Source organism: Somniosus microcephalus, chromosome 29, assembly GCF_052327205.1.
Source record: "Somniosus microcephalus isolate GS21.2 chromosome 29, FLI_Smic_1.0, whole genome shotgun sequence".
In the NCBI taxonomy this organism is placed as follows: domain Eukaryota; kingdom Metazoa; phylum Chordata; class Chondrichthyes; order Squaliformes; family Somniosidae; genus Somniosus; species Somniosus microcephalus.
Window position 1 is genome coordinate 8013917 of NC_141015.1, and position 25584 is coordinate 8039500.

The following is a 25584-nucleotide window of genomic DNA, read 5'->3' on the forward strand; positions in this document are numbered from 1 at the left end:
CTGCACTCCTCAGAGGGACCATCGCCCCCACCAGTACTCTGAATAGAATACCAGTTGGAGAGCGAGATGCCCTCCAGGGCCTCCTGCATTGCCTACCTGGTCGTCTTCTGTCTGGTGGTCACCCACTTGCTCTCTGTCCGTTCTCTCAGGCTGCGGGGTGACCACCTCACTAAATGTGCTATCCACATAGTTCTCGGCCTCGCGGATGCACCACAGTGACTCCAGTCGCCGCTCAAGCTCCGTAAACCGTCGCTCGAGTCGTTGCAACTGGTGACACTGCACATGTAGTCATCCATGCAACGCGAAGCGTCCGTGACTTTCCACGTGCCACAGGATGTGCACTCCGCTAGACTGAGCTGCCCTGCCATTCCTGTCATCCCTTTATCTAACCGACTATTTAAAAGACTAAGTACTAACCTTTATTTAAAAGACTAAGACCTAACTTAACAGAATAAGCTCTAAACTTAAAAAAAACACTCACCCACTACTCACCAATCAGCTGCTTCCCTGGTGCTGACATCACATTTATTCTCTGACGTCACTTTCGAATGTTGCCTGTTGTGGGCCGCTCTCGCCGGTGAGCCTGGGCCTCGCTCTCTCTCCCGCTCCTTATACTCCCCACTGTCGCTCAGGCTCCTCCCAGGGCCGCTCTCGCCGCTGCCGGTGAGCCTGGGCCTCGCTCTCTCTCCCGCTCCTTATACACCCCGCTGTTGCTCAGGCTCCTCCCAGGGCCGCTCTCGCCGCTGCCGGTGAGCCTGGGCCTCACTCTCTCTCCTGCTCCTTATACTCCCCACTGTCGCTCAGGCTCCTCCCAGGGCCGCGCTCGCCGTTGCCGGTGAGCCTGGGCCTCGCTCGCTCTCCTGCTCCTTATACTCCCCACTGTCGCTCAGGCTCCTCCCAGGGCCGCTCTCGCCGCTGCCGGTGAGTCTGGGCCTCACTCTCTCTCTCCCGCTCCTTATACACCCCGCTGTTGCTCAGGCTCCTCCCAGGGCCGCTCTTGCCGCTGCCGGTGAGTCTGGGCCTCACTCTCTCTCTCCCGCTCCTTATACTCCCCACTGTCGCTCAGGCTCCTCCCAGGGCCGCTCTCGCCGCTGCCGGTGAGTCTGGGCCTCACTCTCTCTCTCCCGCTCCTTATACTCCCCACTGTCGCTCAGGCTTCTCCCAGGGCCGCTCTCACTGCTGCCGGCGAGTCTGGGCCTCACTCTCTCTCCCGCTCCTTATACTCCCCACTGTCGCTCAGGCTCCTCCCAGGGCCGCTCTCACTGCTGCCGGCGAGTCTGGGCCTCGCTCTGTCTCCCGCTCCTTATACCGGCTAGCTGTGTATTTATCCAGCTGCAGTGGATCGGGGAAACGTTAATTACATTCCACACACCAATCAAAATAATACTTTGTTTTCTCTGGGCAGAAACTTCTTTCCAAACTCACTGGAGGTGAGCTTCTCCCCCAAACTTCCACCGCCAGGATCAGCATCACCTCAGACTCACCTTGAAAATGTGTGTGTGATAGGTGTCTTTTGCACACATTGTTACAAATGCAGAATTCTTTTTAAAAAGAGACAGAATGACGGTCATTGACCTGGAGCCTGAAATTTACAAATTTAAATTTCTACTTTCAACGAGCTCATCAGTTGCAACCCCTGGGTTTGTCTATTTAGAGCAGTGGTCTTAAAGGGACAGGCCAGGCTGCCAGCCACCTGTGTTCCAGACCCTGGACTAGATTTGAGCAAATCCATGAGATCCACTTGTTTTGCAAACTGCCAGTTTAACCGTCCCTGGCTAAGCTTGCATAACAGGCCTACAGTATAACCAGAATAATCATTTGTGTATTTGGAAAGAGGAAAAAAATAAAAGTTGGCTCCTATTCCCACAGACTCGGCCTGTCGCGATGCACCATAGAAAATCACCCACTGCCAGACAAACTAGAAGAGTATTCAGCTCCATCTCCCATCACCAGCGTTGAGGATGCAGACTCCACCTCTAATAGGTATGAGCCTCACTTGTTCTAGCCCTATTGGACTGTTGTGGTGTTTTATTAACAAGTACTAGAACAGTGTGTCTGCAACAACTGAAGAGGCAGCCTTGTGCTTTGCCAAATGGGTAAAGATGCTGTTTGTGCAGCATCACACTGACCAGCGTGTCTGAGACTGGATTCGTAGTCTGTGCTGAGGGAGCTTATCTCGGGCAGGGTTGTAGTTAGGGTGCAGTTAGCAATCTTGGCACCCTTGTGCTACATAGGGGAGAAATGAAGCAGGGCTCCTGATTGTTGCTCCGCGCAGTGACCCGTACAGGGAAAGAATTTTGTGTGGACATCTGATGAGGATGATATCAAGCTGGTTGGAGCCTGTTGACATGTACTGTCACAAAGAATGGTGACAGATCGAGCATTGAGTCACTGCTTTCAGTGGAGGTGGACAACTATTGTCCTGGCCAATAATCATACCTCAACTAATGTCACTAAAACAGTATCTTGTCATTCGCACATTGCTGTTTGTGGGAGTTTGCTGTGCGCAAATTGGCTGCCATGTTTCCTACAGTACAATAGTGACTACATTTCAAAGTCCTTAATTGGCTGTAAAGTGCTGAGGGACGTCCTGAGGTCGTAAAAGGCGCTGTATAAATACAAGTTCTTTCGTTTTTAAAAAAAGTTAATGTGGAGGAGGGAGCGAGGAATAGCATTATGCTGGGAGATTTCTCCACTCTTGTCATTTTTCCTTTTTAAAGTTTTTCTTCTCCTGATGCTGTTTTTTTTCAGGTGTGAAAGTAAAGAGTGTGTGGTGGTAGGCTAGCTGAGTTTGATCCTGTTTTCACATGATGTCCATACATGTAGCTCCAGCAGGTGTCACTTGATAGTCAGGAACAGAAATTGTGGTCAGTATTTCCCTCCGTACTCCACGGAGGTCGTACTCCAAGTGCTGCCATGGCTCGCTCAGCACAGAGGGTGTACAGGAGTCTGGCACCCTCTGGTCTGCACTGCTGTGCAAACTCCGCCAACGGACACAGGGAAAACAGCTTCATATTGTGAACAGTTTCTAGGGATTAATACTTGGCTCGTGCTAAAGATCCCTTTTAATCGGCTGTCTGTATAGATGTGCAGGAGGGCAGCTGTAGAACTGTAGCCCAACATGAGTCCGTGTCAGCAGGAAGGGGGAGAATTTCTAGCAGAGTAATTAATGGCTCATGTGCAAGTTGATGGTCAAGGAGTTTGTTTTCCCTGGCAGGTATGTTTGGTGCTTGAGAGGAATCTTTAGAGGAGCACCACATAGTAGTATCGATAGAATAGGGAAACCAGAAAGGTAAAAATATTAGCATTATCTTGATTGCTCTCTTACCAGCATTCCAGTTTAATATGTTCAATATATCATTGTTGCTTTCTGATGGTCAGGACGAGAGAAATTCAGGTCCTGGTCCTCAGACCAATGGATGTTCTGCTTCTGTGCATGCAGCATCTTTCCCAGGATACAGGTTTGCATTGATACCTAACTGATGATGTTGCAGTGAGTCCGAGATTTCTGAAGACACCAGCAGCCAGCCTTTGCTGGCTGATTTTGGGCGCCCTTGGTCTGCCATCAACAGCTACACAGGAACCAGACTCTCCACTGCTTGCAGCTCTACCTTCTCCTGGGGTGACAATGTGAGTACATAAGAACATAAGAAACAGGAGCAGGAGTAGGCCAATCGGCCCCTCGAGCCTGCTCCGCCATTCAATAAGATCATGGCTGATCTGATCCTAACCGCCAATCCACTATCACAGAACCATCTCCTGAATCTAACAGAATTAGACACACGAAATAGGAGCAGGATCCAGCTACACGGCCCCTGGGCCCGCTCCGCTACCCACAGGGCCATGACCGATCCGAACCTAGACTCATGTCCAAATTCCTGCCCGCTCCCCGTAACCCTTAATTCCCTTTTACTTCTAGGAAACTGTCTATTTCTGTTTTAAATTTATGTAATGATGTAGTTTCTACAGCTTTTTGGGGCAGCATATTCCATGGACCTACCACCCTCCGAGTGAAGTAGTTCCTCCTCATCTCAGTTTTGAAAGAGCAGCCCCTTATTCTAAGACTATGCCCCCTAGTTCTAGTTTCACCCATCATCGGGAGCATCCTCCCCGCATCCACCCGATCCAACCCCTTCACAATCTTATATGTTTCAATAAGATCGCCTCTCATTCTTCTGAACTCCAATGAGTAGAGTCCCAATCTACTCAACCTCTCCTCATATGTCCATCCCCTCATCCCCGGGATTAACCGAGTGAACCTTCTTTGTACTGACTCGAGAGCAAGTATGTCCTATCTTAAGTACGGACACCAAAACTGTACGCAGTATTCCAGGTGCGGTCTCACCAATACCTTGTACAACTGAAGCAATACCTCCCTATTTTTATATTCTATCCCCCTAGCAATGAAAGCCAACATTCCATTGGCCTTCTTAATCACTTGCTGCACCTGCATACTAACCTTTTGAGTTTCGTGCACCAGGACCCCCAGATCCCTTTGTACTTCAGTACTTTCCAGTTTCTTGCCATTAAGATAATAACTTGCTCTACGATTTTTCCTGCCAAAGTGCATAACCTCACACTTTCCAGTATTGTATTCCATCTGCCAAATCTCTGCCCACTTACTTCGCCTGTCTATGTCCCCTTGCAGGTTTTTTATGATGTCCTCCTCACTCACTACTTTCCCTCCCATCTTAGTATCATCTGTAAACTTTGATATGTTACACTCGGTCCCCTCCTCCAAATCGTTAATATAGATTGTAAAGAGTTGGGGACCCAGCACTGACCCCTGCGGAACACCACTAGTTACTGATTGCCAGTCTGAGAATGAACCATTTATCCCAACTCTCTGCCTTCTGTTAGATAGCCAATCCTCTATCCATGCCAGAATATTACCCCCAATCCCGTGATTTTTTATCTTAAGCAATAATCTTTTGTGTGGCACCTTGTCAAATGCTTTTTGGAAGTCTAAATACACTACGTCCACTGGTTCCCCTTTATCCACCCTATATGTTACTTCCTCAAAGAACTCCAGCAAATTTATCAAACATGACTTCCCCTTCATAAAACCATGCTGACTTTGTCCTATTAAATTATTATTATCCAAATGTCCTGTTACTGTCTCCTTAATAATGGACTCCAAAATTTTACCTACCACAGATGTTAGGCTAACCGGTCTATAGTTTCCAGCCTTCTGTCTACTGCCCTTTTTAAATAAGGGTGTTACATTAGCAGTTTTCCAGTCTGCCGGGACCTTTGCCGAGTCCAGGGAGTTTTGGAAAATTATTACTAATGCATCCACAATCCCTACCCCCACTTCCCTCAAAACCCTAGGATGTAAGCCATCAGGTCCAGGTGATTTATCCGCCTTGAGTCCCATTATTTTACCGAGTACCACTTCCTTAGTGATTTTGATCGTGTTTAGCTCCTCCCCCCCATTAGCCCCCTGTTTGTCCAGTGTTGGGATATTCTTAGTGTCTTCTACTGTAAAGACTGATACAAAATATTCATTCAGTGTTTTTGCCATCTCCATATTTCCCACCGTTAATTTCCCGGTCTCATCCTCTAAGGGACCAACATTTACTTTAGCCACCCTTTTTTCTTTTTATATAACTATAAAAACTCTTACTATCTGTTTTTATATTTTTTGCTAATTTACTTTCATAACCTATCTTCCCTTTCTTAATCAATCTTTTTGTTATTTTTTGTTGTCTTTTAAAGTTTTCCCAATCCTCTATCCTCCCACTAGATTTGGCTACCTTATATGCCCTTGTTTTTAGTCGAATACTATCCTTAATTTCTTTACTTAGCCACGGATGGCTGTCTTTTCTTTTACACCCTTTTCTTCTCAGTGGAATATATATTTTTTGGAAGTTGTAAAATAACTCCTTAAATGTACACCACTGATCATGTATCGTCTTACCCTTTAATCTATTTTCCCAATCCACTCTACTCAATTCCGCTCTCATACCTTCATAGTCTCCTTTATTCAAGCTTAGCACGCTTGTTTGAGATCCAGCCTTCTCGCCCTCTAATTAAATATGGAATTCAACCATGTTATGGTCACTCATTCCAAAGGGATCCTTTACCAGGACATTTTTAATTAATCCTGTCTCGTTACACAGGACCAGATCTAAGGTTGCTTGCCCCCTGGTCGGTTCAATTACATACTGCTCAAGAAACTCATCCCTAATACACTCAATGAACTCATCCTCAAGGCAGTCCTGCCCAATTTGATTTGTCCAATGAATATGATAGTTAAAATCCCCCATAATTATAGATGTTCCCTTATTACAAGCCTCAACTATTTCCTGATTGATACTCCGTCCAACAGAGTTGCCACTGTTCGGAGGTCTATAGACTACGCCCACTAGTGTTTTTTTCCCCTTATTATCCCTTACCTCCACCCAAACTGTTTCATTATCCTGATCTTTTGACCCAATATCATTTCTCTGTATTACAGTGATTCCTTCCTTTATTAACATAGCCACCCCACCTCCCCTGCCTTCCTGATCGTTAAATAACCTGGTATGTTTAATTCCCAGGCATTGTCACCCTGTAGCCATGTTTCTGTAATGGCCACAAGATCATACCCATATGTAGTTATTTGTGCCATTAACTCGTCTATTTTGTTACGAATGCTACGTGCATTCAGATAGAGAACTTTCAAAGATGTTTTGTGACACTTAGTTCCTGCTTTTGCCCTTTTTATTACTTTACCTTTTACTCCATACCTTCTGCCCCTTCCTGACACGCTCTGGTTTTTAATTTCCCCACTGCTACCTAAGTCTATGACCTTCTCTGTTGTCATTTTTATTATTTGCTCTCTAGGAACCTCCCCCCCACTAGTTAGTTTAAAGCCCTCTCTACAGCCCTAGTTATATGATCCGCCAGGACTCTAGTCCCAGCACCGGCCAAGTGAAGCCCGTCCCAACGGAACAGCTCCCTCCTGCCCCAGTACCGGTGCCAGTGTCCCAGGAAGCAAAACCCATTTCTCCCACACCAAGTAGTGCTTGTCCAAGTATCTGAACTGCAAGCTGAGTGAGTAAATTCTCTGAGCGGTGCAGCACTGTTTCATACAGACAGGAAGGTCTTGCGTGGTGCTGCAATGCTCCGTGTTTTTACCCACTGGTTAGTGGAGGACCTCAGTCTTTATAAAATCTTGTTTAATTCTCTGTGGTGAAAGTGTCAAATATACTCTCTTTCCTGTGTATTGCATGCCCTAGGAGTTCGAGAAAGCAACCTCACAGCAGGTTCAACAAATGTTCAATGAGATTGATGAGCTTCTGTTTGAAGAGAAGAAATGTTCCCGTGTACAGAGGCTGGAGAAGGAGTGTCAGGAATGGAAATGCAGCTTCCCACATTTTCGGTAAGGAAAGAACAAAGTGCTTGTGACTCTTAATGTCCCTGACAAGGCTTTTCTGTCCTTTCGTAATGGACAAGTTACAGATAACAATGATAATTTCTACCCCCATCCCACCACCACCCCACCCCCCATTTTGTTTCATCTTGTCTCCTGAAGGCATTGCTTTTTCTTGGGTTATAGTTTCATGAATTACATAGAATGTAGAGCACCGAAACTGGCCACTTGGAACAACTGGTCTAAGCTGGTGTTTTTGCTTCACACGAGCCTCCTCCCACCCCTCTTCATCTAAACCTCAGCATATCCTTCTACTCCTTTCTCCCTCAATACACAGGAAAAATAAGAGTGCATAGATGAAGAATTAGTCAGCTGAAGTGAAACATCAAATCTCAATAATAATGTGACTTTAGAGAGAAATATGCTAAATGTGTAGATGTCCTGTGGCATTGCTCATGGTGAGTTGGAGATTTTATGCCAAGTAGTATCACCAGGGACACTGACTTATCAGCGTTGGGATCTGGGAACCTTGGGAGGAGGCACATGTCTTGCATTTCTATAGCGCCTTTCATGACTTCAGGATGTCCCAAAGTACTTTTGAAGTGTAGTCATTGTTGTAATGTAGGAAACGCGGCAGTCAATTTGCACGCAGCAAGCTCCCACAAACAGCAATGTGATAATGACCAGATAATCTGTTTTTGTGATGTTGATCGAGGGATAAATATAGGCCAGGACACCGGGGAGAACTCCCCTGCTCTTCTTCGAAATAATGCCATGGGATCTTTTGAGAGGGAAGACAGGGCCTTGGTTGAACATCTCATCTGAAAGACGGCACCTCCGACAGTGCAGCAGTCCCTCAGTTCTGCATTGGAGTGTCAGCCTAGATTTTTGTGTCTTCAAGCCTGTAGAGTGGGACTTGAACCAACAACCTTGTGACTCAGAGCCGAGACTGCTACCCACTGAGCCGTGGCTGGCACATCCAGGATTTGATGCAGAGGGTTACATTGCCCATGCAATGCCACCTAGTTCTGTGCCTACATGTTCACCTACTACCACCTCAGCTGGGATTGGTTAACTCCGTGAATCTCCGCTCAAACCTAGGACCTTCTCAGTCCGTATAGCTCAGCTACTCACGGAAGCATATTTTAAGGCTGGGAACTACTGCAGGGCAAGGTAGGGCAGACACACAATTTCATAGCCCTGTTTACAAGCCTGACGTTAGACAGGGGATGAAAAAGAAAATACCCACTGAGCAGACCGAATGGTGAGTCATGCTGGCATTATGACTGTATTGTTGCTGATGTTAATTCAGCCATGCATCGGAGCTCATCAGCTCCTTACAGCTGGTGCCCTCAATGATATCATAGCATTGACTGTTTAACCAAAATGATCAAAAGGCACAGATGAGGGAAGCCCTTCAGCCCATCTGACCCATCCATACATCGAGCCCTATGATCACCCCTCCATACATCGAGCCCTATGATCACCCCTCCATACATCGAGCCCTATGATCACCCCTCCATACATCGAGCCCTATGATCACCCCTCCATACATCGAGCCCTATGATCACCCATCCATACATCGAGCCCTATGATCACCCATCCATACATTGAGCCCTATGATCACCCATCCATACATCGAGCCCTATGATCACCCATCCATACATCGAGCCCTACGATCACCCATCCATACATCGAGCCCTACGATCATCCATCCATACATCGAGCCCTATGATCACCCCTCCATACATTGAGCCCTATGATCACCCATCCATACATCGAGCCCTATGATCACCCCTCCATACATCGAGCCCTATGATCACCCCTCCATACATCGAGCCCTACGATCATCCATCCATACATCGAGCCCTATGATCACCCCTCCATACATTGAGCCCTATGATCACCCATCCATACATCGAGCCCTATGATCACCCCTCCATACATCGAGCCCTATGATCACCCCTCCATACATCGAGCCCTATGATCACCCCTCCATACATTGAGCCCTATGATCACCCCTCCATACATCGAGCCCTATGATCACCCCTCCATACATCGAGCCCTATGATCACGCCTCCATACATCGAGCCCTATGATCACCCCTCCATACATCGAGCCCTATGATCACCCCTCCATACATCGAGCCCTATGATCACCCATCCATACATCGAGCCCTATGATCACCCATCACAACATCGAGCCCTATGATCACCCATCACAGCAACGAATAGTCCCTGGACTGGCTCCAAGGGTTCTCAGCTTATCTTCTACCACATGTCCCCTTGCTAAGCAATCATGGTTCAATTTGTAGTAGTAGTTTTGATAAAGTAAATAAGGAGATACTGTTTCCAGTGGCAAAGGGGTCGGTAACCGGAGGACACTGATTTAAGGTCATTGTCCAAAGAACCAGAGGCGACATGAGGAAAAAAAATTTACGCAGCGAGTTGTTGTGATCTGGAATGCGCTGCCTGAAAGGGCGGTGGAAGCAGATTCAATATTAACTTTAAAAAGGGAATTGGAGAAATACTTGAAGGGGGAAAGTTTGCAGGGCCATGGAGAAAGAGCAGGGGAGTGGGTCTAATTGGAGAGCTCTTTCAAAGAGTCGCACAGGCACGATGGGCCGAATGGCGGCCTCCTGCGCCTTGGGATGTTTTATTATGCTAAGGGCGCTATATAAATGTAAGTTCCATGATTCTATGGAAGGTTATCTGGACTATTTCATCTGATTAGGGAGTTGGTGATGAGGGGGTCATCAATTTAAAATGATCACTGAGAGGGAGGAGAGACGTTAGGAGAAATGATCTTTGCACAGACAGTTGCTTTGCCACAGGATGAGGCTAAGCAGAGACTATTGGATCTTTTAAGAGAAAATTGGATAAATATTTGAAAGAGGGGGATATAGAGCTGTGGGGAGAGAGCGGGACAGTGTGATTAGTCTTGGATTGCTCAAGCGAGTAGTTGTCCCAGATATAATGAGCTGAATGGCCTCCTTACCAACTGCAAATCTCTGCTCAGAAGTTCCTCTCTTTACATTTCTGCTGCACTCCTTTTAACAGTAAAGTTTCTGCACAAGCTGAGAGCACTTGTTGTGAAATTGTGCAGCTCCAGCCAGTGATTGTCCGTTGATCGAAATGAATCACGTCGGGGCGGATGTGCGGAAATTGGCTGCCGCATTTCCCACACTACAACAGTTACTCCACTTCAAAAAGCACTTCATTGCCTGTAAAGCGCTTTGAGACATCTGGTGGTCGTGAAAGGTGCTATATAAATGCAAGTCTGTTCTTTTCTTTCTTTCTTTCTGACATCTATAGAACATAAAACAGAAGCTGTAACAGGTTAGTAATCGGGATTCTGTTTTCTCTCTTGCACACTCACAGCCAGCCTCTCTTTCATAAGGAAAAAAAACATTGCCGCTTAGTTTTTGAAGAAACATAAACAAAAACAAACTCCAACTAAACTTTACCGAAATAAAGTTTTTGAAATTTGTGCTCTAGCTTTTCGTCAAGTAATTGTAAAACTGAGTAGAAACTGCTAGAAGAATCTAAAGAAAAATATTCCTTCAGGAAGATGTCCATATTACAGTTAGAGGGGATGCAGTTGAGCAAGTGGAAAAGTTAGTATCCCTTGGTGGGTCAGTGTCAGAGTGGGAGCTGTGGAAAAGTTAGTATCCCTTGGTGGGTCAGTGTCAGAGTGGGAGCTGTGGAAAAGTTAGTATCCCTTGGTGGGTCAGTGTCAGAGTGGGAGCTGTGGAAAAGTTAGTATCCCTTGGTGGGTCAGTGTCAGAGTGGGAGCTGTGGAAAAGTTAGTATCCCTTGGTGGGTCAGTGTCAGAGTGGGAGCTGTGGAAAAGTTAGTATCCCTTGGTGGGTCAGTGTCAGAGTGGGAGCTGTGGAAAAGTTTGTATCCCTTGGTGGGTCAGTGTCAGTGGGAGCTGTGGAAAAGTTAATATCCCTTGGTGGGTCAGTGTCAGTGGGAGCTGTGGAAAAGTTTGTATCCCTTGGTGGGTCAGTGTCAGTGGGAGCTGTGGAAAAGTTTGTATCCCTTGGTGGGTCAGTGTCAGAGTGGGAGCTGTGGAAAAGTTAGTATCCCTTGGTGGGTCAGTGTCAGAGTGGGAGCTGTGAAGAAGACATCAAAAGAAGGATTGGACTTGCTTCTGCTGCTTGTGGAAGGCTGAAGATATTTTGGTTAAAAACAAAGGTAAGAGTTTATGAAATGACGGGTATCTCCATCTTCTATGGATCTGCGTGCTGGAAGATGAGAAAAGTTGCCGAATAAAAGATGCTAACAGCAGAGATGAATAGAGCCTTGGGATCTTTTACGTTCAACTGAGAGGGCAGCTGGGGCCTCAGTTTAACGTCTCACCCAAAAGACGACATAATCAAAAATGATATAAGAACGTGGCTTGGACAAGAAACGATGCTTATACAGAAGATCCAAGAAAGATGATAGTTCGAGCACGTTTTTAGAATGTAAATGGCTAGAATACTTCTCATGGCCCTACACACATGGAACAAAAAGAAAAGAAAGACTTGCATTTATATAGTGCCTTTCCCAACAACCGGACATCCCAAAGAACAAAAGGGAAGATCTGTGATAGGGTGGAAGGCAGGCGAGATTAAATGAGAAAAGGGATGATGGTGCGAGGCGAAAGAGGATGGTAATGGGACAAGTAAAGAAACAAAAGATGGGTCTAGAGAAGGTGTAAATGGCAACAGCAGAATTATTGCCAACCGCTGCTGTCTGGAATAAAATGGGAGCAGTGATTCTGGTCTGAAATTGTTGAACTCGATGTTGAGTCCGGAAGGCTGTAAAGTGCCGAATCGAAAGCTTCGGTTGAGCTTCATTGGAACAGTGTAGGAGGCCGAGGTGGGAGTGGGTCGAAGAATTAAAATGACAAGCGACCGGAAGCTCAGGGTCACATCTGCGGACTGAACAGAGATGCTTCATAAATCAATCACCTAATTTCCGCTCCCTTAAGTTCAAGGGTCGCAGACTTGAACGTATATGGCGGACAGCTGGTTTAGCCATTCGCCGCCAGATCTGGCTGGACCACATAAAACACTATCGGGTCCTGCTCTCCTGCCAAAACTATTCCAGGATCATCCTGGAATGCAAAGATAACCTCCGGCTTCTTTTCTCTACTGCAATCCATCTTTAAACCCCTCTCCCCTGTCTCCTCTGACTCTTCGCCTCCCAACAACAAGTGCGAGGAGCTTGTGGACTTAGATTAAAACCATAATTTCATCTGCCTCTACTGCTTACCTCCCTTCCCCATGCCCACCGGGCCAAATTTTCTCTAAGGGGCTCCCCTGCTCTAGCCCTGAACTCGCATCTTTCTTTAGTTTCTCTCCTATCTCCCCTCGTGCTCTCTCTGAGCTCATCTTGTCCATGAGACTCACCTCCTGCTCCCCGACCCTATTCCCACCGAACTGCAAGCTACCTAACTTCCCTTCTTGGCTCCCATGTTAGCTGATATTGTTAATGGTTCTCTCTCCTCAGGTACTCTCCCTGTCCCCTTCAAATATGCCATCATCACCTCTCTACTCAAAAAACCCACCCATGACCCCTCTGTCCTTGCAAGCTATCACCCCATCTCCAACCTCCCTTTCCTCTCCAAAGTCCTTGAACATGCTGTCACCTCCCAAATCCGTGCCCATCTTTCCTGGAACTTGATACGCTTATCAATTAATCCATAAAAAGCGATGAATTAGGAGGGTAATGAAAAGGTTTTTATTAACTAAAGAACAGAGCATGCCTCTCGTGGCTGACTGGTTCCAGGAAGGAAGTGGGTTGCCGAGCAGCCACCTTTATACCAGGTCATGTAGGCGGAGCCATGGGTGGAGCCAGCTGAGGCATGCATTGGTACACAGTGAGTAGCAAGAGGTAACAATGTGTAATAACGATAACAGTAGTGAACAACAGTGAACAACAATGAAAACGATAACAGTGGTTTACCACAGAACTCCATGTTTGAATCACTCCAATCAGGTTTTCGCCCCTGCCACAGTACCAAAATGGCTCTTCTCAAAGACACAAATGGCATCCTATATGACTGCGGTAAGCTATCCCTCCTCGTCCTTCTCAACCTGTCTGCAGCCTTTGACATGGTTGACCAGGCCATCCTTCTCCAACGCCTCTCCTCCGTAGTCCAGCTGGATGGGACTGCCCTTGCCTGGTTCCATTCTTAATTCTCTGGCTACGACTGGACAATTATCAGCAATGGCGTCTCTTCCCGCACCATTAACTATGATGTCCCCTAAGGATCTATCCTTGGCCCCCTCCTATTTCCCATCTACGAGAGGAGAGACAGCAGCGGCGCTATAAAGAGCGGGAGGCCAGTGAAAGGCAAGCAAGAGGATTGGGAACAGCAGCGCTATAAAGAGTGCGAGAGGAGCGGGTGCAGCGGTGCTGTAAAGAGCGCGAGAGGAGCGGGAGCAGTGGTGCTGTAAAGAGCGTGAGAGGAGGAGCGAGAGCAGCGGTGAGCGGGAGCAGTGGTGCTGTAAAGAGCGCGAGAGGAGCAGGTGCAGTGGTGCTGTAAAGAGCGTGAGAGGAGGAGCGAGAGCAGCGGCGGTATAAACAGCGTGAGAGGAATAGGAGGCAGCAGACCGGGACAAGACCAGCGCGGGAGCAGAGCAAGAGAGGCAGCAACTCAACAGAGGCAGAATCCGAAAGAGTGAAGTCAGAGTAGAAAAAGTGACGTCGGCTCAAGGGAAGGAGCTGATTAGTGAGTAGCTGGTGAGTGTTTGTTTTTAAGTTTTAAGTTTATTCCTGCTAAATTAGTTCTTAGTCTATTAAATAGCGGCATGGCAGGGCAGCTCAGTCCTGTGGGGTGCGTATCCTGTGCCATGTAGGAAGTCCTGGACGCTTTGCGTAGTCTAGGCGACCACGTGCAGGAAGTGTCACCAGCTACGGCAGCTCGCGATCCGTGTTTTTGAGGCTGAGAGTTACATGGATAGCACATTTCTAGAGGTGGTCACCCCGCAGCTTAAGAGTATGCAGGCAGAGAGGGAATGGGTGACCGCCAGACAGAAGAGGACCAGGCAGGTAGTGCATCAGTCTCCGGAGTGCATCTCACTCTTCAACCAGTATTCTGTTCTGAGTACTGGTGGGGGTGATGGTTCCTCTGGGGAGTGCAGCCAGATACAAGTCCATGACACCAAGCGTGGCTCAGCTGCACAGGGAGGGGGAGGAAAAGGAATGGAAGAGCAATAGTGGTAGGTGATTCGATAGTTAGGGGAGCAGACGTGACTCCAGGATGGTATGTTGCCTCCCTGGTGCCATGGTCAAGGATGTCACTGAGTGGCTGCAGGACACCCTGAGGGGGAGGGTGAACAGCCATGGGTCGTTGTCCATATCGGTACCAATGACATAGGCAAAAAGAGGGATGAGGTCCTGCAGGCAGAGTTTAGGGAGCTAGGAGAGAGATTAAAAAGCAGGACCTCAAAGGTAGTAATCTCCGGATTACTCCCAGTGCCACGTACTAGTGAGTACAGGAATAGGAGGATAGAACAGATTAATGCGTGGCTGGAGAGATGGTGCAGGAGGGAGGGCTTTAGATTCCTGAGACATTGGGACCGTTTCTGGGGAAGGTGGGACCTGTACAAGCCGGACGGGTTACACCTCAACAGAGCCGGGACCAATATTCTCGCAGGGAGGTCTGCTAGTAGTGTTGGGGAGGGTTTAAAATAGCTTGGCAGGGGGGTGGGCACCAGCATATAGGAATAGAAAAGAGGAATAAGGTGCATAAAAAAGTGTGTTTGGATAGTACTAGAGGCGGAAGTAGTACCATATTAGATAGGAGCAGACTAAGAAAGACTACGAAAAATTCAAAAATGAGTTTAGAATGCATGTACGTAAACGCACAGTGTAGTGAATAAGGTTGGTGAGCTACAAGCACAATTAGCCGTGTGGCAATATGATGATGTGGCAATAATGGAAACATAGCTTAAAAATGGTGAGGACTGGGCAGTTAATATTCAAGGGTACAAGGTGTTCAGAAAAGATAGGGAAGGAAAAAAGGGAGCTGGGGTGGCAGTGCTGATTAAGGAAGACATTGTAGTGTTGGAAAGGGAGGATGTTCTTGAGGGGACAAGGACAGAATCCATTTGGTTAGAGTTGAGCAAAAAGGGTATGATCACACTATTGGGGGTATTCTACAGGCCTCCAAATAGTGAGAGGGAGGTAGAGGAGCAAAGCTGCAGGGAAATCGCAGAGATATGCAAGAGCTATAGAGTGGTGATATTGGGGGACTTTAATTACCCAAATATCGATTGGGATAATGCTACGGTAAAGAGAAAGGAGGGGGGAGGAATTTCTGAAATATGTTCAGGAGAATTTCCTTGACCAGTATGTTCTTGGCCCAACTAGGAAGGAGGCATTGCTGGATCAGGTGCTGGGGAATGAGGTGGGCCAGGTCGACGAAGTGTCTGGGAGAACACTTGGGTACAAGTGATCATCGTATCATAAGATTTAGATTAGCAATGGAGAGGAGCAAGGAACAATCTAGAGTGGAACTTCTAAACTGGAATAGGGCTAACTTCAATGGGATGCAAAAGAATCTAGCCAGGGTAAAATGGAACCAAAGACTGACAGGAAAAACTGTAACGGAACAATGGGTGATCTTTAAGGAGGAGATGTTCCAAGTACATGCTAGGTACATTCCAACAAGAGAGAAGGGTAAGGGAACCATAGCAAGGGCTCCTTGGATGATGAGGGAGATAGAGAAGATGAAGAAACAAAAAAAGAGGGTGTATGATGCATGTCAGGTGAATTCTTCAAGGGAGAACCAGACCAAATACAATAAGTTGAGAGGGGAAGTGAAGATGAAAATAAGATTGGCAAAGAGAGAATATGAGAGTAGAATGGCGATTAACATAAAAGGGAACCCCAAAATCTTCTACCGGCATGTAAACTATAAGCGGGTAGTAAGAGGCGGGGTGGTGCCTATTAGCGACAAAGAAGGTGTTATATGCTTGGAGGCGCAGGTCAAGGCTAGAATACTCAGAGTACTTTGTATCGGTGTTTACTAAGGAGGTGAATGCTGACAAAATATCGGTAGCAGTGGAAAAGGTAGAAGCAATAATGAAGAAAGAAATTAACAGACACTTGGAAAGGTTTAAGCTAATTAAGAGGAGCCAACACGGATTTGTAAAAGGCAGATCGTGTTTGACTAATCTAATTGAATTTTTTGATGAAGTAACAGAGGATTGATGAAGGGAATGCAATGGATGTTGTCTATATGGATTTTTGGAAGGCTTTTGACAAAGTACCACAAAGAAGGCTGGTTAACAAAATTGTGGCTCATGGAATAGTGGGTCAGTGGCAGCTTGGATAAGGAATTGGCTTAAGGACAGAAAACAGCGAGTTGTGGTAAATGGCTGTTTTCCAGACTGGAGAGTCAGTGCTGGGGCCACTGCTTTTTTTGATGTATATAAATGACCTGGATATTGGAATACAGAGTAGAATTTCTAAATTTGCCGATGACCCCAAACTTGGGGGTGTGGCAAACAGTGATGATGATGCCAATCGACTGCAACAGGACATAGAAAGGCTAGCAGAATGGGCAGACAAGTGGCAGATGGAATTTAATACAGAGAAGTGTGAGGTGATGCATTTTGGCAGAAGGAACAGGGAGAGGCAATATACACTTAATGGCACAGTTTTAAAGAGTGTGCAGGGACAGAGGGACCTGGGAGTTAATGTGCATAGGTCCCTGAAGGTGGCAGGACATATTGAGAGAGTGGTTAGCAAAGCATATGGGATCTTGGGCTTCATAAATAGAGGTATTGAGTACAAAAGTAGAGAAGTTATGCTGAACCTTTATAAAGCGCTGGTTAGGCCACAACTGGAGTATTGCGTCCAGTTCTGGTCACCACACTTTAGGAAGGATGTGAAGGCCCTCGAGAGGGTGCAGAAGAGATTTACCAGAATGGTTCTGGGATGGGGTATCTTGGCTACAAGGACAGGTTGGAGAAGCTGGATTTGTTTTCATTAGAGCAAAGGAGGTTGAAGGGTGATTTGATAGAGGTGTACAAGATTATGACGGGTTTGGATAGGCTAGACGGGGAAAGGCTGTTCCCACTAGTTGATGGTACAAGGACTAGGGGACACAGATTCACCGTTTTGGGCAAGAGATACAGGGGGGATGTGAGGAAAAACCTTTTTATGCAGTGAGTGATGAGGACCTGGAACTCGCTGCCGATGGAAGTGGTGGAAGCGGACACACTCAATGTTTTCAAGGGGCGACTGGATAGGCACTTGTGGGAAATAAACTTGCAGGGCTATGGGGATAGAGCGGGGGAATGGGACTGACTGGATTGCTCTACAGAGAGCTGGCACAGACTCGATGGGCCGAATGGCCTCCTTCTGTGCCTCTGACATGCTGCCCATCAGTGACATCATCTGAAAACACAACTTCAGGTTCCACATGTACACTGACACACCCAGCTCTACCTCACCCCACCTCCCTCGACCCCGCCACTGCCTCTGATTTGTTACACTGCTTGTCCAACATTCAGTATTGGATAAGCAGAAATTTCTTCCAACTAAATATTGGGAAGACTGAAGCCATTGTCTTTGGAAGCCACCACAAACTCCGTTCCCTGGCCACCAAATCCATCCCTCTCCCTGTCAACTGTCTGAGGCTGAACTGGACTGTTTGCAACCTTGGTGTCGTATTTTGACCCCGAGATAAGCTTCTGACCACATATCCTCTCCATCACTAAGACCGCCTACTTCCTCCTCTAACATCGCCCGTCTCCGCCCCTGCTTCAGCTCATCTGATGCTGAAACTCCTCCATGCCCTTGTTCCCTCTGGACATGACTATTCCAACGCACTCCTGGCCGGCCTCCCATCTTCTGCCCGCAATAAAATTAAGCTCATCTAAAAGTCTGCTGCCCATATCCTAACTCGCACCAAGCCCCATTGCCCCTGTGCTCGCTGACGTCTTCTCTTCTTAGGCAGTCCCTCAGAACCGAGGATGACTTGCTTCCACATTAAAAATGAGTTCTCAGGTGACTGATGAGTCCAATGCGGGACCTACAGTCTCTGTCACAGGTGGGGCAGACGGTGGCTGAAGGGGCAGGTGGGTGGGGTGCTTGGGTTGACGTGCGATCCTTGCGCTGCTTTCGCTTGCTCCCGGCGAAGAGACGCGAGGTGTTCGGCGCCTTCCCGGATGCTTCTCCTCCACTTTGTGCGGTCTTGGGCCAGGCATTCCCAGGTGTCGGTGGGGATGTTACACTTTTTCAAGGAGGCTTTGAGGGTGTCCTTGAAGCGTTTCCTCTGCCCACCTGGGGCTCTCTTGCCGTGCCGGAGCTCCGAGTAGAGCGCTTATTTTGGGAGTCTCGTATCGGGCATGCAGACAATGTGACCCATCCATCGGAGCTGATCGAGCGTGGTCAAAGTTTCGATGCTGGGGATGTTGGCCTGGGCGAGAACACGTCGTTGACCTATATTGTCTCTCGGTTAAGCAACGCCTTGATTTTAAAATTCTGATCCTTGTTTTCAAATCCCTCCATGGCCTCGCCCCTCCCTATCTCTGTAACCTCCACCAGCCCCACAACCCTCTGAGATATCTGCGCTCCTCCACTTCTGGCCTCTTGCACAGACCCGATTTTAATCGCTCCACCATTGGCAGCCATGCCTTCAGCTTCCGATGCTCTAAGCTCTGGAATTTCTTCTGTAAACCTCTCTGCCTCTTTGCCTCTCTTTCCTCCTTTAATACGCCCCTTAAAACCTACCTCTTTTCATCGGCCCTAATATCTCCTTATGTGACTGTGTATCAAATTTTGTACGCAAACCCTCCTGTGAAGCGCCTTGGGACATTTTACTACGTTAAAGATGCCATATAAATGCAAGTTGTTTTTGTTGTTGGAAAAAGCCTTCAATCTCGAATTGTGAGAGGTGGATAAGATGATGTCGATAGGAGCATGGGAATTGCTGGGCAAAAAATGACCACGGTCCATCTAATTCCTCTTTTACCATCCTGGTTGTTGCATGATGGAATGATGATGGAGTCGCTGACTAATCACAGCAATCAGCATAGTGTCAGCTGTGGCTCAGTGGGCAGCACTCTCTCGCCTCTGAATCAGAAGGTTGTGGGTTCAGGTCCCACTCCAGAGACTTGAGCACAAAAATCCAGGCTGACACTCCAGTGCAGTACCGAGGGAGTGCTGCACAGAATCATGGAAAGTTGCAGCACAGAAGGAGGCCATTTTGGCCCATTGTGTCCGCGCCGGCCAACAAAGAGCTATCCAGCCTAATCCCACTTCCCAGCTCTTGGTCCGTAGCCCTGCAGGTTACAGCATCCCAAGTGCACATCCAAGTACTTTTTAATGTGCTTAGGGTTTCTGCCTCTACCACCCTTTCAGGCAGTGAGTTCCAGACCCCCACAACCCTGCACTGTCGGAGGTGCCATCCTTCAGATGAGACGTTAAACCGAGGCCCCATCTGCTCTCTCAGGTGCACGTAAAAGATCCCATGGCACTATTCAAAGAAGAGCAGGGGAATTACCCCAGTGTTTATCCCTCAATCAACATCACTAAAAAAACGATTATCTGGTCATTATCGCATTGCTGTTTGTGGGAGCTTGCTGTGCGCAATTTGGCTGCCGCGTTTCTTACATTACAACAGTGACTACACTTCAAAAAGTACTTAATTGGCTGTAAAGTGCTTTTTGGGACATCCGGTGGTCATGGAAGGCGCAATATAAATGCAAGTCCTTTTTTTAATCATTCTCTATCAATTAGTTTACAACAGACCCAAATATAACACGAGGAAAACTCCCAGTGGTGCAGAGCTTTGGGAACCATAAGCCCAAAGTCACCTGTTTTTCCCAATGCTACACTCACCACATGCCATGTCTCAAATTATTCAGATACTGGATCCCAAAATGTTGTTTTCTGAAATAAATCTATCTACTTTGCATTTGAGTCAATCACTACTAACTGCTTCCAGCATCTCCCTCGGGAGCCTGTTCCATAGATTGACCACTTGCTCACTGAATATTGTTTCCACAGATAAGCATTGAATTCCGCCTGCCCTTCAAGCGCAGGCCGTGTCCTCTGGTTTTACTGTTTGGGACAAGGTGAAACAGTTCATCGTGGTCGACATCCAATCCCTTTAGAATCCTAAAAACAGCAATCTGATCACCTCTCAAACTTCTTTTCCAGTAAGAATATGCCCTTTTACAATCCTCATAATCCAACTTCTCCATCCCCTTCATCATTCTGGTTGCTCTCTTTTCTGTATCCTTTCAATAGCTGCAATATCCTCCCTCTCCTGTGGCGACCAGAACTGTACACAGTATTCTAAGTGCAGTTGCACCAGTGATTTATGAAGTGCCAGATTACCTCACTATTTTGACTCCATATTGGCCTTTTAATACATCCCAACCTCTGATTTTTCTCTAGACGATTAAAATGATCAAGAGAAAGATACATTGCATTCTACGTCCTTCTGCTAAGTGCCTTTTTATCGTGGCCTACATATGTTCTTCACCTTTACCTGTTGTTCTCCCCTCCTTTGTTTTGGACAGTCTTCAACACAGCCTCTCTTGCCGTTCTCTTTCAAGTTCCAGTAAAGGATAACCTACCTTTTTCTTTCAGCTTCTGAAGGACCAGTTTCCTGCATTTACTGTTTTTCTTTTCAATTTGTAGCATTTGCTGTTTCTGCACAGCGTATTGTCCCATTTGAGGTAATCTTGCATTAATGTGCATGCTCATTAATTGGGATCCTTACTGCTAGTTGTATTTATTTTATTTTTTCTCTGGCAGAATTTTGGGGACACAGATAGTGGCTCCTGTTGAGGAAGCCTATTGTTGGTATCCTGGACCGGAGCGGCTTACTACTCCACAGCCGACTTCCAGCCCAGGCCCTGCTACAGACGCGAATGAGTAAGTATTAGCCAGAAATAACACTACAGAACCTAACTACTTAGATTAAACGTATTTACATGTCAGTTTTTAAAGCCACATTACCTGGTATATTCAGGCTGAAGTCCGCCTATTGGGACTGTTGCTGTGCTATCATCCCTTCAGTTTGGAAATTTTGGTCGTAACTGTACATTTCCCATCCCCTTATCTGTGTGCTGGCAGAAAGTGTTGTTTTTGATCCAGCTACTCAGATGTGCAAGAATAACCAAGAAACGAGACACCGGTGGGGTGAGAGGGCAGCAGAGCGAGCTTGGCTTCAACACTGAAGTGTAGTTGGCTTGAAGCTGCTTTTATTTACTTTAGTCTCTGTGTCTATTTAGTATGGCACAACATTGGAAGAAACCTCCATGATGTGGGAGTTTCTGGAAACTATCAATGTCCCAGATAACCACAAGTATAAGAGTGTCTCCAGGTAGAACGTGAATCTGAATTTATCAGATTGTTGGGATTTATGTCCCAAGGACCTGTGACTGGGAGCTTTTATTTTGTTTTCCATTTTATATAAATGATTTGGAAATTGGCACGAGAGGAAATATTTCAGAGTTTGCTGATACTGTTGCGAGCATAGCAAATATGTGGGAGATACAGTTCAATGCAGCGCAAGGTGACATAGTGCATAAGGAACAAGGTCGTAAATCTTAAAGACTAAGATCTTTACCAGACTGGAGGATCAAGGAGATCTAGGGGTACAGATACAATGATCTTGATCAGGGGTATACATGTTTACCGCCCTCCAGTGCAAGTAGGAAAGTTCATTAAAGGAGGTTTATACATGGGACATTGAACATAAATGCAAGGACAAGACATTGCTCAGTTGGAGTATTACTTGCAGTTCTGGGCTTCCCATTATAGGAAGGATATTAGAGCCATGGAATGATGCCAGTGATGAAAGGTTATGGTTGTAAAGAAAGTCTTGAGAAATTGGGGCATTTCTTACTGGAACAGAGAAGGTTAAGGGGGATCTAGTAGAGGGTAAATGGTGAAAGATTGTAGCTACTAGTAGCAATGTGGCAGAGACTGAGGATTATCACCAGAAGAACCTTAGTGCTTTACCACAAGTGGCTGTTGAGGCACAGACTGTAAGGTGATTTAAATTGGAGTGGCTAGGTACTTAAATGGATATGGGGAAAAGGACAGGGTAATGGAATTAGAGTAACCTGCTCCAGTCACATGAGTGATGGGCAGAGTGGCTTATATAGACCAAAAGGTTCTAATGTGCAGTCCACTGTCTGTACTGAATTAGCTGATCAAGGTTGGTTAGTTACCATTGAATCCTTGTAGTTAGCAGACAGAACAGACTTTCATCACATCAAATTGGGCTGAATGTGATCCCAAACGTGAAGGGACTGTGTCTGTTTTTACTGCAGTTTTTTCTGCTGAATGCACTGATTCATGCTGGAATTGGGTCCATTGGCGCTGAGTGTTCTTCACTCAGGTGGCCGTTGTTCGTATGTACAGTAAACTTTCGATTTACCGGCACCTAAATAACTGGAAATCTCGGTTAACCGGCAAAATTCAGGTGCAAGTTCAGGTAACTTTTATTACTTTTTTTACTCCATTTGTTGCTGTGCAAGGGTGTGGCTGCAGCTGTTGCTAAGCTACAGAGACACTTGCAACTTGTGCCCATTGTTCTGAAGCTGTTGCTAAGCAACAGGGTTTGTTGCTTTATACGGAGCTCTCCGCTCCGTATCTTTTACTATAGCGTTCGGTTATCCGGAATTTTTGATGAACCGGCACCACGTCGGTCCCGTCCGTGCCGGATAAATAAAGTTTCCTGTACCTCAGACAGTCAGCAAACGATTTCATGATGGAGGTATTGCAACCAAGCTTAATCCTGTCTTCACCCAGCAGCAACATGTACATTGTCCAGAGGAGACCACTGGATCGGGAGCAGGAGCAGGAGCGGCAGCTCATTTTTCTGCTCCCTAGCCCAGGGCGGCTCAGGCCAATTGCGGCGACATGAGCAGCACCCTGTTTGCAATCAGCTAACTCTGCACAGGCTGTGGATCAAACCTGGAACCTTCCCAGTCAGTATGGCTCAGCTACACGCTGTCTTTACCAACTGAGTCACTGGGGAGTAGAACGGGCAGTGCGTAACCCATTACACAACTCCCCTCCCCAGTTTACTTTTAACCACTTGTTTTTGTTTGGGCAGCATGGAATTATATTTTCTTTCTTTCAGACTCTATGTTGTTGGTAAAAGAGTGACCTTCTCGGGGCTGCCTCTGTGCAAAGAAGGCGACTTTATGCAGAAGATTGCCACGTTTCCTGGGGAAGAGGATGAAGAGGCAGACAATGGTGTGATCATTGCAGAAGGCGTTGTAGAGGAATACCTGGCATTTCATCACAGAGACCTGTTAGTATCAAGGAAACACTTAATCTATTTAATAACCAATTTAAAGACTTTATGAATTAGCACAAACAAAACGAAAGAGTGTGTGCGTATACACATCTCGTCATTCTCTGCTCAAAGCCTTCCAGTAAAGCTTAGTCCCTGCCTACAGCACTGAGAGTACCGGTCTCCAACAACACTTTGTGATGACAATTGGCGCTCACTCTCCCATCTCATCTTCAACACCAACTTGCATTTCTTCAGCGCATTTGACGACGTAAAATGTCCCAAGGAGCGTAATCAGACAAAAAAAATTGACACCAAGCCAAAGTAGGAGATATTAGGACAGATGACCAAATACTTGGTCAAAGAGGTAGATTTTAAGCAGCATCTTAAAGGAGGAGAAAGGGGTTTAGGGAGGGAATTCCTTGAGCTTAGGGCCTAGGCAGCTGAAGGCACCAATGGTGGAGCGAAGGTAGTGGGAACTGCACAAGAGGCCAGAGTTGGAGGAACACAAGGTTCTCGGAAGGTTGTAGTGCTGGAGGAGGTTACAGCGATGGGGAGGGTTGAGACCATGGAGGGATTTGAACGCTCTGATCATTTTAAAATCGAGGCATTGTTGGACCGGGAGCCAATGTAGGTTGGCGAACATGGGGTGATGGGTGTACAGGACTTGGTGCAGGTTAGCAGACGGGCAGCAGGTTTGAATGAGCTCAAGTTTATAGAGGATGGTCGCTAAGAGGCCGGCCAGGAGAGCATTGGAATAGACGAGTCTGTAGTGTCAGTCGTGGCTTAGTAGGCAGCACTCTGACCCCAAAACTAAACCAGGGGACCACTCAGGCCCTGAGTAATGTTGCCTGCCTTTTGTACATGGTGATCTCCGCCCCAGCCAGAAACAGGCCGAGCTCGCGCTTGGAGGAATTTAGCCAATCAATGTCCACAGCACGAACCGGCAGCCTGTTCCACAGGTTCACTATTTTCTGGGAAAAGAACCACCTCTTGACATCTAACCTAGTTCTGGTCTTACAGAACACCTGGTCCTCCCTAATCTAGTTGAAACCAACTGTTGACTCAAACACCATCTGTTCCCTTCATCATCTTACAAACCTTGATCAAATCACCCCCAAGTTTATGTATCGCTAAAGTGCAAAGTTCCAGCTCTTTGAGCCTATTTTGGAAACTAAAATGAGTATGGTAACATAGTGGTTATGTTACTGGGCCAGTAGTCCCGAGGCCTGGACCAGTGATCCTGGGCCAGTGATCCCGGGGCCTGGGCCAGTGATCCTGGACCAGTAATCCCGGGGCCTGGACCAGTAGTCCCGGGGCCTGGACCAGTAGTCCCGGGGCCTGGGCCAGTGATCCCGGGGCCTGGACCAGTAGTCCCGGGGCCTGGGCCAGTGATCCCGGGGCCTGGACCAGTAGTCCCGGGGCCTGGGCCAGTGATGCCGGGGCCTGGGCCAGTGATGCCGGGGCCTGGGCCAGTGATGCCGGGGCCTGGGCCAGTGATGCCGGGGCCTGGGCCAGTGATGCCGGGGCCTGGGCCAGTGATGCCGGGGCCTGGGCCAGTGATGCCGGGGCCTGGGCCAGTGATGCCGGGGCCTGGGCCAGTGATGCCGGGGCCTGGGCCAGTGATGCCGGGGCCTGGGCCAGTGATGCCGGGGCCTGGGCCAGTGATGCCGGGGCCTGGGCCAGTGATGCCGGGGCCTGGGCCAGTGATGCCGGGGCCTGGGCCAGTGATGCCGGGGCCTGGGCCAGTGATGCCGGGGCCTGGGCCAGTGATGCCGGGGCCTGGGCCAGTGATGCCGGGGCCTGGGCCAGTGATGCCGGGGCCTGGGCCAGTGATGCCGGGGCCTGGGCCAGTGATGCCGGGGCCTGGGCCAGTGATGCCGGGGCCTGGGCCAGTGATGCCGGGGCCTGGGCCAGTGATGCCGGGGCCTGGGCCAGTGATGCCGGGGCCTGGG

General features: G+C 47.5%; 1 protein-coding gene across 7 annotated transcripts in view; it reads left to right on the forward strand.

The window, feature by feature from the left end:
- Positions 1-25584, forward strand: part of fam149b1 (family with sequence similarity 149 member B1) — a 166323-nt gene that overhangs the window by 15573 nt on the left and 125166 nt on the right. For all 7 annotated transcript variants that reach the window (XM_085970128.1, XM_085970124.1, XM_085970129.1 and 4 more), the window contains exons 2-6: positions 1870-1983; positions 3495-3630; positions 7224-7366; positions 21133-21252; positions 23474-23647. In XM_085970128.1, coding sequence (XP_085826254.1) covers positions 1870-1983; positions 3495-3630; positions 7224-7366; positions 21133-21252; positions 23474-23647 — 687 coding nt within the window. The remainder of the gene's footprint in view (positions 1-1869; positions 1984-3494; positions 3631-7223; positions 7367-21132; positions 21253-23473; positions 23648-25584) is intronic.